General features: G+C 44.0%; 1 protein-coding gene across 1 annotated transcript in view; it reads left to right on the top strand.

Moving 5' to 3' along the window:
• The window catches only part of LOC137369858 (parathyroid hormone/parathyroid hormone-related peptide receptor-like), a 173,973-nt gene that overhangs the window by 143,666 nt on the left and 13,595 nt on the right, over positions 1-16,712 (top strand). The window contains exons 8-11 of the mRNA XM_068031489.1: positions 4,665-4,725; positions 6,695-6,761; positions 6,888-6,982; positions 15,328-15,469. Coding sequence (XP_067887590.1) covers positions 4,665-4,725; positions 6,695-6,761; positions 6,888-6,982; positions 15,328-15,469 — 365 coding nt within the window. The remainder of the gene's footprint in view (positions 1-4,664; positions 4,726-6,694; positions 6,762-6,887; positions 6,983-15,327; positions 15,470-16,712) is intronic.

Here is a 16,712-nt window from a genome sequence, read left to right as displayed (position 1 = left end):
TAAAAACCCATCTGGTTCACTAATGTCCTTTAGGGAAGGAAATCTGTCATCCTTACTTAGTCTGACTTGCATGTGACTCCAGACCAACAGCAATGTGGTTGACTCTTAACTGCCCTCTGAAATGGCCTAGCAAGGCAATTAGGGATGGGCAACAAATGCTGGGCTTGCCAGTGAAGCCCACATCTGATGAAAGAAATAAAAAAAGCATAGATAAAGGAGAACCAGTGGATGTGGTGTATTTGGATTTTCAGAAGGCTTTTGATAAGGTTCCACACAGGAGGTTAGTAAACAAAATTAGAGCACATGGAATTGGGGGTAATATACTGCTATGGATTAAGAATTGGTTAACAGACAGAAAGCAGAGAGTAGGAGTAAATGGGTCATTCTCAGGATGGCAGGCTGTTACTAGTGGGGTACCGCAAGGATCAGTGCTGGGGCCACAGCTGTTAACAATCTACATAATAAAAGCAAAATACTGCAGATGCTGGAAATCTGAAATAAAAAGAGAAAGTGCTGGAAATACTCAGTAGGTCAGGCCGCATCTGTGAAGAGAGAATCAGAGTTAACGTTTCAGGTCTGTGACCTTTCAGCATTGTTCTGATGCTGGGTTTCCTCATTCATGAGTCACTAAAACCTAGCATGCAGGTGCAGCAAGCAATTAGGAAAGCAAATAATATGTTGGCCTCACCGCAAGGGGATTTGAGTACAGGAGTAAAGATGTTTTACTGCAATTGTATAGAACCTTGGTGAGACCGCACCTGATGTATTGTATACAATTTTTGTCTCCTCCTCTAAGGAAGGATATACTTCCCATAGAGGGAGTGCAACAGAGGTTCACCAGACTAATCCCTGGGATGGTGGGATTGTCTTATAAGGAGAGATTGAGGAACCTGGGCCTGTATTCTCTAGTGTTTTGAAGAATGAAGGATGATCTCATTGAAATTTACAAAATTCTTACAGGGCGTGACAGGGTAGATGTAGATAGGATGTTTCCCCTGACTGGTGAGTCTAGGCCTCACCGCCATTGGCAATATCGGACTGGGCCTTCTCGGCATCAAGGCCCGTGGTGAGGCTCTGCCAGACGCATTTTCCCTGTGTGGAGCATATGGTTAGATTCATCATTGGAAAGAGAGCAGGATTGCAAAAGAACAAAGGATCTGCAAAAAGCAGGATGTTCAGAGCCCTGTAGGGGTATGCCTTGGGGTGTTATTTCCATCATGTGGACTTCCCAACCCTGCCCTCTGCAGCCACCCCCCCACCGCTCCCAAAAAAGTCACTGGGAATCTTCATATTTCCCCCTTACGCCAATACGTCACATCACTGTCAATCATTTCCTCGAGCGATACGAGATTTGGGAATGACTGACAGACCCCATTTCGCAGCTGATTCCTCCTCAGCCAACCCAGGCAATCAATCAAATCCACAGCCACCGTTAGATAAAAGCTCCCGGGACATTCCCGGCCTTCGAGGTATGATGGGCTTGAGGCACTATGTTGGAAGCCAAGCTTTCTTGTCAACACATGGTTTAAAAATATATTTTACTGGTTTGCATACAGTGCAGTCATTGCATGGTTTACCATAGAGTCATACAGCACAGAAGGAGGCCATTTGAACCATCGTATCTGTGCTGGCTCTTTGAAATAGCTGTCCAATTAGTTCCACTCCCCTGCTCTTTACTGAAAATTTTCCCTCTTCAAGTATTTATCCGATTCACTTTTGAAAGTTACTATTGAATCTGCTTCCACCACCATTTCAGGCAATGCTTCCAGATCATAACAAATTGCTGTGCTAAAGAAATTCTTCTCATCGCCCTTCTGATTCTTTTGCTAATTATCCTAAATCTGTGTTCTGTGATAACTGGCCCTTTTGCAGCTGGAAACATTTCCCCCTTAGTTCTTCTATCATGATTCCCTTCATGATTTTGAACACGTTTATCATATCTCCTCTTAACCTTCTCTTCTCTAAGTTGCCAGCTTCTCCAGTCTCTCACATAACTGAAGTCCCTCATCCCCGATACTATTCTAGAAAAATCTCTTCTGCACCCTGTCTAAGGCGTTGACATCCTTCCGAACACATGGTGCCCAGAATTGAAGGCAATGGTCCGATATATATAGGAATGAGGGGGAGGTGTGTTGTCAGGAGTCAATCTGTGAGGATTTTACCCCTTACTCACAACGGGATTGGATGTGACGAAAGTTCAGTTGTGAAACAACTTTATTGAGACAAAGTCAGAGCAAGTTTATGCAAACTAAAGCCATAAATTCGGGCAGCAGTTTACAGTCTAACGCAGGCTATATACTTCCTGTATTAGTCCTAGATGGGAAGCACTCATCTTCTCTTGCAGCACTTATGTAACTTTTCCTCAAAGATTAGTTTGATGTCTTTGGACGACATAATTATACTACATCTATTTTCTTGCAAGTGCCTTGATCACTGGTGAGTCCATTAGGGTCTTCACATTCCAATAAGGTTCCTCTCCTGGGGCGAATGTTGGCTAGACTCACTAATCTTGCAATTCTTTCTCCCAAAAAGAGTTCACAACCTAGTCACGTCCCATCTGGATCACCACTTGTTCGATTCCAATTGCTGAATGATCAAGTGACAGGTACTAAAAGTAAACCCCTCCCGTGCCATCACTCTGCCCCTTGAAGTCACCTTGTGGCTTATCGATTACTCAGTACCATTGGTAAACTTCTGCCAGACACTTGTCTGGAGAGGATTCGAGACTCAATCTTATCAGCTTTAGGAATGTCTTGTTTCAGAGCCTGTGCTAGAGTCATGTCTATGCCAGAGATAACAGGCCTACGCTGTCCTGTGTCTATCAGGGCTTGGTAGACTGCTATGGAATCTTTCTTAATAAGAGAAAGAGCTACTTCTATAATATTCAATTACTTTTTAAAAAGTTTCATAGACAGCCATTTCTTACTGGCGGGGGAGGGGTTGGTCATAGTGGCTATTAAACCTGAAATGAGGGTATCGTGGATGCCATAACAGATTTAACAGCGCACCCTCATTTGAATTTGTTTTCCAGTCATTAGCCATCCAGATTGGGATGCTGGCAGGTTGTTGGGCAGAAAGTCCTGCACTGGAAAGCCGCAGCCAGGGAGTATAGAGAAGGGATGGAGAGATCGGACTGTGGATCCGGGGGGATCGGAAAGTGGGTCGGGGGGAATTGGAGTGTGGGTCGGTGGGGAATTGGAGTGTGGGTCTGGGGAGATCGGTGTGTGGGTCGTGGGGGATCGGAGTGTGGGTCGGGGTGAGCAGTCCAATTAGTCCTATTCTCCTGATGTTTCCTCACAGCCCTTCAAATTTTTCCTTTTCAAGTATTTATTCAATTCCCATTTGAAAGTTACTATTGAATCTGCTTCCACTGCCCTTTCCACTGCATAAAATATATCATAACTATGATAAGATCATAAAAACTCGCTGTTTTGCCAATTATCTTAAATCTGTGTCTTCTGGTTACCCATCAAAATTTTGAAATATTAGAAGTGCCTTAACCTTCTCTGCCCGAAGGAGAACAATCCCAGCTTGACTAGTCTCTCCGCATGACTGAAGTCCCTCATCCTTGCTATCACTCTGGTAATTCTGCTCTGTACCCCCTCCAAGGCTTTGCACCTCCCCAGAAGTTTGTCGGCAGCATTAAGAAAATCAAGCCCTCATAGAGGGAACTGATTGCTAAGTTTCAACGTACTTTGGTCGTGCCAGCTTTCCACCCCACCTGTCCCATCCTATGCTGCTTGCCAGTGTCGCATGTTCCTCCTCTTTTCCCAGCAGGCCTCCATGGTGCGCCCATCCTGGCGTGGGCACCTTCCGGAAATATGTAAATTAGCTAACTGTGCTCTGACCCTTGCCGCTCCAGCATGAGTCAGGAATAGAGACCACAGAGGCAATGGGATTGCCGCAGGAAGAATCTGGGGAATTTTGACCTCTGATGGGCTATTCAGGCTCATTACAGCTGAATGTGATCTTGTCCTCACGACATCTACACAGAGAGCGCTGGTGTCAGTCTAGGATCATCTGTGAGTTAGAATCTCATGGATTGAAGCCCCACTCTAGACACTTGAGGACGCAATCCAGGCTGACACTCCAGGGCAGTACTAAGCGTGTGCTTCATTTTCGGAGGTGCCATCTTTTGGTTAAGGCATTGCATAAAAAGCCCTGTCATCCATCTCAGGTGGATGTAAAAGACAGAATGAAACTATTTGAAGAATTGCAGGGGAGTTCTCTGTGCCCAGGCCAATATTTATCCCTCAGCTGCCATCATTGAAACAGAAGATCTGGTCATTGCTGTTTGTGGGACCTTGTTGTGCATATATTGGTTGCTGTATTTCCTACATTACAATAGCAATTGTAGTTCATAAGTACTTAATTGGCTGTGAAATGCTTTGGGACGTCCTGAAGGCATGAAAGGCAGTAGATAAAACATCTCATCTGAAAGATGGGACCTCCGACAGTGCAGCCTTCCTTCAGTACTGCACTGAGGTGCCAGCCTATATTGTGTGCTCTGGAGTGGGACTTGAAGCAACAAGCTTCAGAGTCAAGAGCGCTACCAATAAGTCATGGCTGACACTGAAAGAACAAAAATGAAGGAAACATTTTACTAAGAGAAATTTTAATTTCTTTTGTAAATGAATTATCTTTGGATTTTTTTTCACCCATAGGTGTTCCTGCTGTGTTTGTGGCAGCATGGGCAAGCGTGAGAGCAACTCTGGCAGATACACAGTACGTACAACAGGTTAACATCTCAGGTAGAGACCTCCCTGGGAAATCTGTGAGCTCCTTAATAAGGCTGTACTGAGACAGCATGAGCAAATATGAAAATTTAAAGCTAAAAAACTTCATTCAGCCCTTAATCTTGGTCCACCCAGATTCCATGTATATTTACTCTATCATAGACTGGCCTCCCACATACTTCTTGATCCCCTACTTACGGGCGGCCCCATTGAACATAGAAACGGGAGTAGGCCATTCAGCCTCTCGAGCTTGTTCACTCACTCAACTGGTTCTGACATGGACTTGCTGGGCCAAATGGCCTCCTTCTGTGTCATAAATGATTCTATCTGTACCTCACTCCAATTATCTGCCTTACCTAACAAAAATCTATTGATTTCAGTCTTGAAAATTTCAATTGACCTGGCATTTGGGGAGAATGTTCCAGATCTCCACTACCCTTTGTGTGATAAAGTGCTTCTTAATTTCATTCCTAAATGCCTGATTTTAAGGTTGTGTTCACTTGTTCTGGATTCCTGCACCAGACAAAATAGTTTCTCCGAATCTACCCTATTGAATTACTTTATCATTTTAAAAACCTTGATCCGAACACTACTCAACATTCCAAACTCAAGAGAATACAAACCAAGTTTCTGCAAACTATACTTGTAACATAACCCTTTTTGCCCTGCTATCATTCTGGTGAATTTGTGCTGCATGCCCTCAAAGGACAAGGTTTGGTGCACAGAAATTAATGTAGTATTTTAGATGGAGTTTGTCCAAGACCCTGTACAACTGAAGCGTAACTTCCTCCCCTTGGTATTCCAACCCCCTTGGCATACAAATCAAGATTCTATTAGCCTTTTTGATTTACTTTTTGTCAGCATGCATTCGTTTTTATTGCTTTGTACATCTGAACACCCAAATACTTTTGTTTATTCAGATAAAGCACTACTTGAAGAAGAATCATGGGGCTGAATTTTATAAGTCCGCCACCGAAATTGGTGGTGGCAAAGAAAATGGCGGCCCGCTGTGCCGTTCACACGCCAAAGAGCTGCTGCGATTCCAAGGCTCATTTAAATAGCCGGGATGGGCTGTTCCTCCCCAGATCACGAGGAGGGGGTGGGCTGTTTGTCCCCGGCAATGGCGTCAGCTGCCTCTGTGCAGGCGCTGACTCCATTTTTAAAGGGCTGTCAGCCCTACTGGGCAATTTAAATATTTAAAGGGAAATTGAAGTAAAATCAATAAAAACACCTCCTATGCCCCTCTCCCACCCCCGCAATAACAATTAAATTTATTACTTGCTCTTCTCCCTGCCAAAAACACTTACCATCTGACCTTCCCCCCAAACTGCACAAGCTTTCAACTTCAACCCTTCCCACCATCCCCTACACTCATGATGGTACTTTGACCCCATTCCCCACCCCCCACGTACTGATAAACTTGCCTCCCCACCAGTGTTCCGCCTCGATCCCTGAACGGGGATCCAAAGGAGCAGCTGTGCTGGCTGCTGGGCTGAAGATTGCGGCGGGACATCAGGAGGAGCTGTTGAGATTCATTAACTCAATTATCTTAATATATTTAAATATTTAAATTGCAGTCCCATCGCCCAGCAACGGGGAGGCCGCCATGAGGCCGCACCACTGGAGGCAATATTGGGCTGGGCACTGCCGGCATCGAGGTCCGTGGTGGGCTCATCCAGGGCCATCTTCGGGCCCCCCGCCCGCCATGGATCCTGACTTCGAGGTCTCTTTAAAATCCAGCCCATAGAGTCATAGAATATTATGGCACATAAAGAAACCATTTAGTGCAGACGTTCTGAGGTCATGAAAGCTGCAATATAAATGTAAGTCCATTCCTTCCTCTCTGGTTTGTTATCTATATCATGCATAATAGAAATACATGCAGGAACTGTGGGCAACTGTTTTATATATATAGCTCAAAACATCTACTAATGCTCTCCCTCTCTCTCTCTCTGCAGGTGTTGGGATCTAAGTGCTGGGAATTTAAAGTTGATTTATCAGCTACCTATTCTGGCAGCAATATTGGTGAGATATCAAAAAAGAAAAAATTCTTCCCTCCCCATTCTGAGGCGGATTCCATGGTGTCAGGTACCATCACATCCAATAACCTTCTGAATCCATTTGACAGGAAGTATTTCTTTACTCCTCCAGGTTAACTTCATGCTTTTTATCAACATTATCAGAGTTTTGGCCACAAAACTGAGAGAGACCAATGCCGGAAGGTGCGATACCCGTCAGCAGTACCGGTAAGCCATAGGGGGACATGATTGGTTGAGATGAAGCAGGGCCTTTTATAAGGAAGATTAAGAAGGTGTGGAAATGGATGGGGAGGTGTTGTTCTGAGGTTGAGATGAAGGCACTTTATTCATGGAGTTCATCTTGCTTCTGGTTTGTCAGTGCTTGAAAAAAGAAATTAAGAATCATAGAATCATAGAATGGTTACAGCACAGAAGGAGGCCATTTAGTCCATCATGTCCATGATGGCTCTTTGCAAGAGCAACTCAGTTAGTCTCACCCCCCATCCTTTCCCCGTAGCCATGAAAAACTTTTCTCTTCAGATAATTATCCAATTCCATTTTGAAAGCCATGGTTGAATCTGCCTCCACCACCCTTTCAGACAATGCATTCCAGATCCTAACCACTTGCTGTGTAAAAAAGATATTCCTCATGTTGCCTCTGGTTTTTTTGCCAATCACCTTAAATTGGTGTCCCCAATTGATGCTTCCAACAAAGGAAACAGTTTCTCCCTATATTTTGAACACCTCTATCAAATCTCCTCCCAACCTTCTCTTTTCTAATCTATCTTTGTAACTGAAGTCTCCCATCCCCAGAACCATTCTGGTAAATCTTTTCTGTGCCCTTTCCAGAGCCCTTCACATGCTTCCTAAAGTGTGGTGCCCAGAATTGGACACAATACATCAGTTGAGGCTGAATCAGTGTTTTATAAAGGTTCACAATAACTTCCTTGTTTTTGTACTCTATGCCTCTATTTATAAAGCCCAGGATCCCACATGCCTTATTACCAGCTTTCTCAACCCACCATACCACCTTCAATAATTTGTGCACATATAGCCCCAGGTCCCTCTGCTCCTATACCCCCTTTAGAATTGTATCCTTTATTTTATGTTGCCTTTCCTTGTTCTTCCTAACAAAATGCTTCACTTTACACGCCTCTGCATTAAATTTTATCTGCCACGTGTCTGCGCATTCCACCAGCCTATGTCCTCTTTAAGTCTGTCAGGATACTTCTCGCAGTTCCAAATACTTCCAAGTTTTGCGTCATCTGCAAATTTTGAAATTATGCCCTGCACACCCAACTCTAGGTCCTTAATATACATCAAGAAAAGCAGTGGTCCTAATACCAAAATAAAAACAAGAAATGCTGGAACCACTCAGCAGGTCTGGCAGCATCTGTGAAAAGAGAAGCAGAGTTAATGTTTCGGGTCAGTGACCCTTCATCGGAACTGACAAATATTAGAAAAGTCACAGGTTATAAGCAAGTGAGGTGGGGGTGGGGCAAGAGATAACAAAGGAGGTCTAGATTGGACCAGGCCACATAGCTGACCAAAAGGTCACGGAGCAAAGGCAAACAATATGTTAATGGTGTGTTGAAAGACAAAGCATTAGTACAGATTAGGTGTTAATACACTGAATATTGAACAGCAGCAAGTGCAAACCTGAAAAAAAACAGTGGGTAAGCAAATTGAACAAACTAAGATGAAATGAAATAAATGCAAAAATAATATTGTAAAAAATGTAAAAAAGAATGTAAAAAAAAAGGAAGAAAAAATAACTAAAAATGAAAGTAAAATGGGGGGCTGTCAGGCTCTGAAATGATTGAACTCAATGTTCAGTCCGGCAGGCTGTAGTGTGCCTAATCGATAGATGAGATGCTGTTCCTCGAGCTTGCGTTGATGTTCACTAGAATACTGCAGCAATCCCAGGACAGAGATGTGAGCATGAGAGCAGGGGGGAGTGTTGAAATGGCAAGCAACCGGAAGCTCAGGGTCCTGCTTGCGGACTGAGCGGAGATCTTCCGCAAAGCGGTCACCCAGTCTGCGCTTGGTCTCCCCAATGTAGAGGAGACCACACTGTGAGCAGCGAATACAGTATACTACATTGAAAGAAGTACAAGTAAATCGCTGCTTCACCTGAAAGGAGTGTTTGGGGCCTGGGATAGTGAGGAGAGAGGAGGTAAATGGGCAGGTATTACACCTCCTGCGATTGCAGGGGAAGGTGCCATGGGACGGGGACGAGGTGGTGGGGGTAATGGAGGAGTGGACCAGGGTGTCGCGGAGGGAACGATCCCTTTGGAATGCAGACATGGGAAGGGAGGGGAAGATGCAACTGGTAGTGGCATCACGCTGGAGGTGGCGGAAATGGCGGAGGATGATCCTTTGGATATGGAGGCTGATGGGGTGAAAAGTGAGGACAAGGGGAACCCTGTCACGGTTCTGGGAGGGAGGGGAAGGGGTGAGGGTAGAGGTGCGGGGAATGTGCCCGACACGGTTGAGGGCCCTGTCAACCACAGTGGGGGCAAAATCCTCGGTTGAGGAAAAAGGAGGTCATATCAGAAGCACCATCATGGAAGGTAGCATCATCAGAGCAGATGCGTCGGAGACGGAGAAACTGGGAGAATGGAATGGAGTCCTTACAGGAGGTAGGGTGTGAAGATGTGTAGTCGAGGTAACTGTGGGAGTCGGTGGGCTTATAATGGATATTAGTAGACAACCTATCCCCAGAGATGGAGACAGAGAAGTCGAGGAAGGGAAGGGAAGTGTCAGAGATGGACCATGTAAAGGTGAGAGAAGGGTGGAAATTGGAAGCAAAGTTGATAAACGTTTCCCAGTTCGGGGCAGGAGCAGGAAACGGCACCGATACAGTCATCAATCTACTGGAAAAAGAGTTGGGGGAGGGGGCCTGAGTAGGACTGGAACAAAGAATGCTCGACATATCCCACAAAAAGACAGGCATAACTAGGACCCATGCGGGTACCCATAGAGACACCTTTTACTTGAAGGAAGTGCGTGGAGTTGAAGGAGAAGTTGGGTTCAATGTTTTTTACATTCTTTTTTACATTTTTTACAATCTCTTTTTGCATTTATTTCATTTTATCTTAGTTTGTTCAGTTTGCTTACCCACTGTTTTTTTTCAGGTTTGCACTTGCTGCTGTTCAATATTCAGTGTATTAACACCTAATCTGTACTAATGCTTTGTCTTTCAACACCCCATTAACATATTGTTTGCCTTTGCTCCGTGACCTTTTGGTCAGCTATGTGGCCTGGTCCAATCTAGACCTCCTTTGTTATCTCTTGCCCCACCCCCCACCTCACTTGCTTATAACCTGTGACTTTTCTAATATTTGTCAGTTCCGATGAAGGGTCACTGACCCGAAACGTTAACTCTGCTTCTCTTTTCACAGATGCTGCCAGACCTGCTGAGTGGTTCCAGCATTTCTTGTTTTTATTTCAGATTTCCTGCATCCGCAGTATTTTGCTTTTATTTTGGTCCTAATACCAACCTCTGGGGAACCCCACTGTACATCTTTCTCCCATCTGAAAACAACCGTTCACCACTACTCTCCATTTCCTTTCACTCAGTCAATTTTGTATCCCATGCTGCTACCATCCCTTTTATTCCATAGGCTTAATGTTGCTGACAAGCCTGTTGTATGGCACTTATTGAATGCCTTTTGGAAGCCCATGTACATCAGATCAACCACATTATCCTTAACAACTGTTTTTATTACTTCACCAAAAAATTCAGTCAAATTAATTAAACACAATTTGCCTTTAACAAATCCATGCTGAATTTCCTTAAGTAATCCACATTTGTCCAAGTAACTGTTAATTTTGTCCCAGATTATTGTTTCTAAAAGCTTTCCCACCATTGAGGTTAAACTGACTAGCTTATAGTTGCTGGGCTTATCCTGGGCTTATTTTGAACAAAGGTGTACCATTTGCAATTCTACAGTTCTCTGGTACCACCCTGTATCTAAGGAGCATTGGAAGATTATGGCAATTTCCACCATTACGTCCCTCAGTATCCTCAAATGGTCCTGGTGACTTATCAACTTTAAGTGCAGCCAACCTTTCTAATATCTCCCTTTATCAACTTTTAGCCCATCCAGTGTCTCAACTACCTGCTCATCCACTACGACTTTGGTAGTATCTTTTTCCTTGGTAAAGAGAGATATAAAGTACTCATTTAATACCTCAGCCATTCCCTCTGCCCCATATGTAAATCCCCTTTTTGGTCCCTAATAGGCCCCACTCCTCCTTTTACCGCCCTGTTACTTTTTATATACCTATAGAAGACTTTTGGATTCCCTTTTATATTGGCAACCAGTCTCTTTGCATACTCTGTCTTTGCTGCTCTTATTTCTTTTTTCAATTTCTCTCTGAACTTTCTATATTCAGCTTGGTTCTCACTTGTATTATCAACTTGCGGCACAGTGGCGCAGTGGTTAGCACCGCAGCCTCACAGCTCCAGGGACCCGGGTTCGATTCTGGGTACTGCCTGTGTGGAGTTTGCAAGTTCTCCCTGTGTCTGTGTGGGTTTTCTCCGGGTGCTCCGGTTTCCTCCCACAAGCCAAAAGACTTGCAGGTTGATAGGTAAATTGGCCATTATAAATTGTCACTAGTATAGGTAGGTGGTAGGGAAATATAGGGGCAGGTGGGGATGTTTGGTAGAAATATGGGATTAGTGTAGGATTAGTATAAATGGGTGGTTGATGTTCGGCACAGACTCGGTGGGCCGAAGGGCCTGTTTCAGTGCTGTATCTCTAATCTAATCTAATAAGCACCCTTTTTCTGCTTCATCTTACTCTCTCTGTCTTTCGCATTCAGGGAGCTCCGGCTTTGTTTGCCCTATCTTTCCTCTCATGGGAATGTACCTCAACTGTACCTAAACTTATTATTGGCCATCTCTCGCAGGCAAAGATGATTGTCTTCCATGAGTCCAAAGTTGGCTGATTTGGGATCTACAGACTTTATATCATGTAGGGCATTTGTTGTGATATGGGAATGTCTGGTCGTGTATTATTGGTTTGGGTCATGGCTTGTTCTTTTACTGCTCTTGCTTTTCTTCTTCGTTTTGTTGTTGTTGGGTCTCAACCTGCTGGGATCCTTCCCACAGTCTCTGTCTCCATCTGGTTCAGTCCAGGGCGATGGTCTCCCAGGAGTTGATGTCAATGTTGCATTTCTTCATGTTGGATTTCAGCACATCCGTGAAGCGCTTCTTCTGTCCTCCTCTGGTGCATCTGCCCTGACTGAGCTGGGAGAAGAAGACCTACTTTGGGATCCTGGTATCTGCCATTCGAACTATATGACCAACCCAACAAAGCTGGTAGCGGATAATCATAGCCTCGATGCCTTTGGTGCCTGCTTGTGAGAGGACACTGATGTTGGTGCGCCTGTCCTCCCACTTGATATGCAGGATTTTCTGCAGACAGCGTTAATAATATGACTCCAGTGCTTTGAAGTGCCTGTTATATGTTGTCCATGTTTCAGCCCTGTACTGTAAAGTAGGGATCATGACTGCATGGTAGGCCATGAGCTTGGTTTCAGTTTCGATGACATGATCTTCAAATACTCGTTTCTTCAGGTGGCAAAAGGCTGCGCCAGTAGATTTCAGGCAATGCTGGATTTCTTCGTCAATGTCAGCCTTCTGTGAAAGATAATTTCCAAGATTCTGGAAGTATTCCACATTTTCCAGGCACTTATCATGAATTCTCATCAATGGAGTTGGGGCGTGTGCATTTGGAGCTTGCTGATGGAGGATTTTGGTCTTCTGAATGTTGAGAGTAAGTCCCATCTTCTCATATTCCTCAGTAAATACATCGACGATCCGTTTTCGACACAACACTTACTGCAGCGTCATCAGCGTATTGGGGCTCAATGACTGAAGTTGGGGTGGATTTAGTTTTTGATTGGAGTCGCCTGAGATTAAATAGTTTACCATCCATTCGATAAATAAGCTGCACTCCAGCAGGGAGCTTGTCTCTAGTCGGACGGAACATGGCTGCTAGGATGATCGAAAAAAGAGTTGGGGCAATGACACAATCTTGTTTAACTCCTGTCTTAACCTCAAAGGGGTCTGTTATGGATCCGTTGCTAAGGATCACCGCTTGCATATCATCATGAAGCAGGCGAAAGATGGTGATGAATTTTGGAGGACATCCATACTTCATCAGAATCTTCCAGAATGCCTCATGATTTACAGAGTCAAGTCAAAAAATGTTATGTCGAGAGGTAAATGTTGTTTGCGGCATTTTTCTAGTAGTTGGTGAGCTGTGAAAATCATGTCAGCAGTGCTTCTTGATCGCCTTGATCGCCACATTGACATTTGGGGAGTTGCTCTTCAGCAAGTGTCATGAGTCAGTTAAGAAGGGTTCTTGTAATGATCTTTCCTGCAATGGAGAGCAGGGAATCATCGCTGAAGGGCTTGGAGGATGTGTTCGGAAAGGGAGATGCCTGTGTCTGACATTTTTAGTGTGGAGAAACTATTGTACACTAGCTACCACACGTATCTTGACAGAACGACACCTTGATCCAGTAACAAGGAAACCAGCCTTCGTCCGTCAGAACTGCCGTTGAGATATTTCAGATGGCACATCTTCCTCTGCCTGTTCTACCATTGATGACTTGTTTACCAGAGGTCCATCTGCTGAGTATTTCTAGGGTTCCTAACAACCCTTCACATTGCGGCCCAGGACATGAAGAGTCCCACCAAACTTCACCTTGTTTTGATCGACCCTTTCTTACTCATTGCCCAGGTTCCATGGCAAGGATAAGGAGGTGGACTTTGGAACACTGTATCCAAACTATCTCCTCTTTAAAGGCAGCCCATTGTTCCATTACAGTTTTACCAGCCAATCTTCAATTCCAAGTTGCTTTTATTTTAGTGTTTAATTCATTGCCACTTCTATTGCAGGAATGTCCACCTTGAAGAAGTTCTGCTCTTCTCTCCAATAGGATTTCCATTTGTCTCTTTTACCTTGTTCACCTTTATTGCTTTCTATTTCCCTCCTGGTGTTTGATAAAGTGTCTGCCAAAACTCATTTTCACAGCCACATCCTCTTCCTCAGTGACTGTCTCTGGCTCTGATTTATTTCCATGTGGATTACAATTGAAGTTCCATCCTTCATGTTTTGAATCCACCCAGGATTACTGATATCTCCGAGATATGCAACGTTTCTCGGACTGCTGTTCTCGCCGCATCTACACTCAATGCCATGCGCTGCCACATGTACACACTTGACCGCAGAAGCACCTTGTCTCAAAGCTTTCCTGCTCTGCTGTTTCATTTCATCCTTTGCCTTATCCAATGCATGAACAAAAACTTTTTTTCTTCCTTTCAGGTGTTAAGAAACGTAAGCTCCAGCAGCTCATGGGGACTAACGCCCCTCCAGATCCTTCTTCCCCTTCGCTTCCCTCTGACCCCATCCCTTTTCCTAATCTGAATCCTTGTCATGTATTCACAATGCCCTCTGACCTTCCCATCTCTGATGCTGAATGATCTGTACTTAATAAAGGACTCAGCTTTATCCCCTTATGCCCCACCTCAGAGAATTTCACGCTTGGCATGACGTTGAGCTCTTCTTCTGTCACCTTTGCCTCTGGGCTCACTTCACTTGACCAGACATCCTCCCCCTGAACAGTGGACCCATTCAGCTGCCTCCAGCATTCTCCATCCACCTGGACCCTCCCTCTGGCCTCTTTCCCACTCTTGATCTTTTCATTGAGAACTGTTGGTGTGACATCAGCCATCACAATTTCTCTGCCTCTCTCACTCACTCTAACCTGTCTTCCTCCGAATTTGCTGCACTCCGTTCTATCAGCTCTAACCCCAACATTGTGATCAAACCTGCCGACAAGGGTTGTACTATTGTTGTCTGGCGTACCGACCTCTACCTTGCAGAGGCTGAGCTCCAACCCTCAGACACTTCTTCTTACCTCCCCCGGAACATGATTCCACCACCAAACATCAAGCTACTGTGAACAGGACTGTCACTAGCCTCATCTCCTCCAGAGATTTTCCCTCTACAGCTTCCAACCTCATAGTCCCACAACTACGGACAGCCCACCTCTACCTCCTTCCCAAAATCCACAAACAGGACTGTCCTGGGAGACCCATCGTTTCAGCCTCTTCCTGCCCCACTGAACTTAGTTCTTCCTATCTTGACTCTATCTTTACTCCCCTGGTCCAGTCTCTTCCCACCTATATCCGTGACTCTTCTGACGCACTATGTCATGTTATGTCTGTTTATAAAGCTAAGGATCCCACATTCTTTTTAACAGCCTTCTAAACTTGTCTTGCCACCTGCTAAGATTTGTATAAATACACCCCAGGTTTCTCTATTCTTGCATCCCGCATCCCTTTTGAAATTGTACATTTGGTACGATTCTCTGTGCTCCTCTCTTGTCTTTTTCTAATCTTCTTCCCTTCCATTCCTTCTTGCCTCTTCTCCTTCATCTCTCATTCTAACATTTCCCTCTCTCTCTTTTTGCTATTTATTGGTAACTAAGATGTATTCAAGGGAAATATTGACGTCCTGTCTAATTGTGTGCCCATCTTGTTTGGTTGGCAGAAAGCTACTGAAGTCAACTTTAGTCCTGACTCCACTGTTTGGAGTTCACTATATAGTCTTCATGGCGATTCCTTACACCGAGGTATCCGGGACTCTCTGGCAGATTCAGATGCATTATGAAATGCTCTTTAACTCCTCTCAGGTAATTCTTCTTTCTTTCTGCAGAAAAACAGTGATCATAATACCATTGAGTTCCATGTTAAGTTTGAAAGTGACATATTCCAATCATGAACAAGAATCTTAAACTTAAACAATGCCAATTACATAGCTATGAAGTGAGAACTGGCTAAGGTAAATTGGGTAAATAGACTAAAAGGTATGGCGGTAAATGAACAGTGGGAAACCTTTAAAGACACATTTCAAAATGTTCAACAAAAATACATTCCTTTGAAAAACAAAAACGTAACCAGAAAGACCTATTTGAGACTCACTCAGGAAGTTAAGGATGATATGAGATTAAAAGGCTTATAATGTTGCAAAAAAGAGTAGCAGGTCTGAGGATTGAAAGTGTTTTAGAAACCAGCAAAGGGCCACCCAAAAAGTTGATAAAAACAAACTTGTAAGAGCTTTTATAGGTATCTAAAAAGGAAGAGTAGCTAAAGTAACCATTGGTCCCTTGGAAGCAGAGACAGGCGAAATTATCATGGGGAATGAGAAAATGACAGAGGCATTGAACAAATATTTTGTGTCTGTCTTCCCAGTAAAAGACAAAAATTCCATACCAGAAATAGGCAGTAACCTAGGAGCGAAAAAGAGTAAGGAAATTCATAGCAACAGAGAAAAAGTATTGGAGAAACTTAAAGGACTAAAATGTGACAAATCTCCAGGACCGATGTCCTACCCCCGAGGATTCTAAAAGAGATAGCTGCAAAGATAGTGGATGTGCTAGCTATGATTTGCCAGAATTCCTTAGACTCGGGAATGGTCCCATCAGATTGGAAGTTGGCAAATGTTACACCGCTTTTCAAGAAAGGAGGAAGGGTGAAAACAGGGAAGTACTGGCCAGTTAGCCTAACAGTAGTCAATGAGAAAATGCTGGAATCTTTGATTAAGCAAGTCTTAACAATGCACTTAGAAAAGCACAGTATGATTAGAACAAGTCAACATGGTTTTACTAAAGGGAAATTCTGTCTGACAAATTTATTCGAATTTTTTGAGGATGTAACTAGTAGTGTCGATAAAGGGGAACCAGTAGATGTAATATACCTGGATTTCCAAAAGGCATTCGATAAGGTGCCATACGAAAGGTTAATTGGCAAGATAGGGCTCATGGAGTTGGGGGTAATATATTAGCATGGATAGATGATTGGCTAACAGACAGGAAACAGAGATTGGGCGTAAATAAGGCATTTTCAAGTTGGCACGCAGTAAACCGTGGAGTGCCG

This window comes from Heterodontus francisci, chromosome 5 (assembly GCF_036365525.1).
Source record: "Heterodontus francisci isolate sHetFra1 chromosome 5, sHetFra1.hap1, whole genome shotgun sequence".
NCBI lineage: Eukaryota > Metazoa > Chordata > Chondrichthyes > Heterodontiformes > Heterodontidae > Heterodontus > Heterodontus francisci.
Note: the sequence above shows the minus strand (reverse complement) of the source record. Positions and strands in the feature narration are given on the sequence as shown.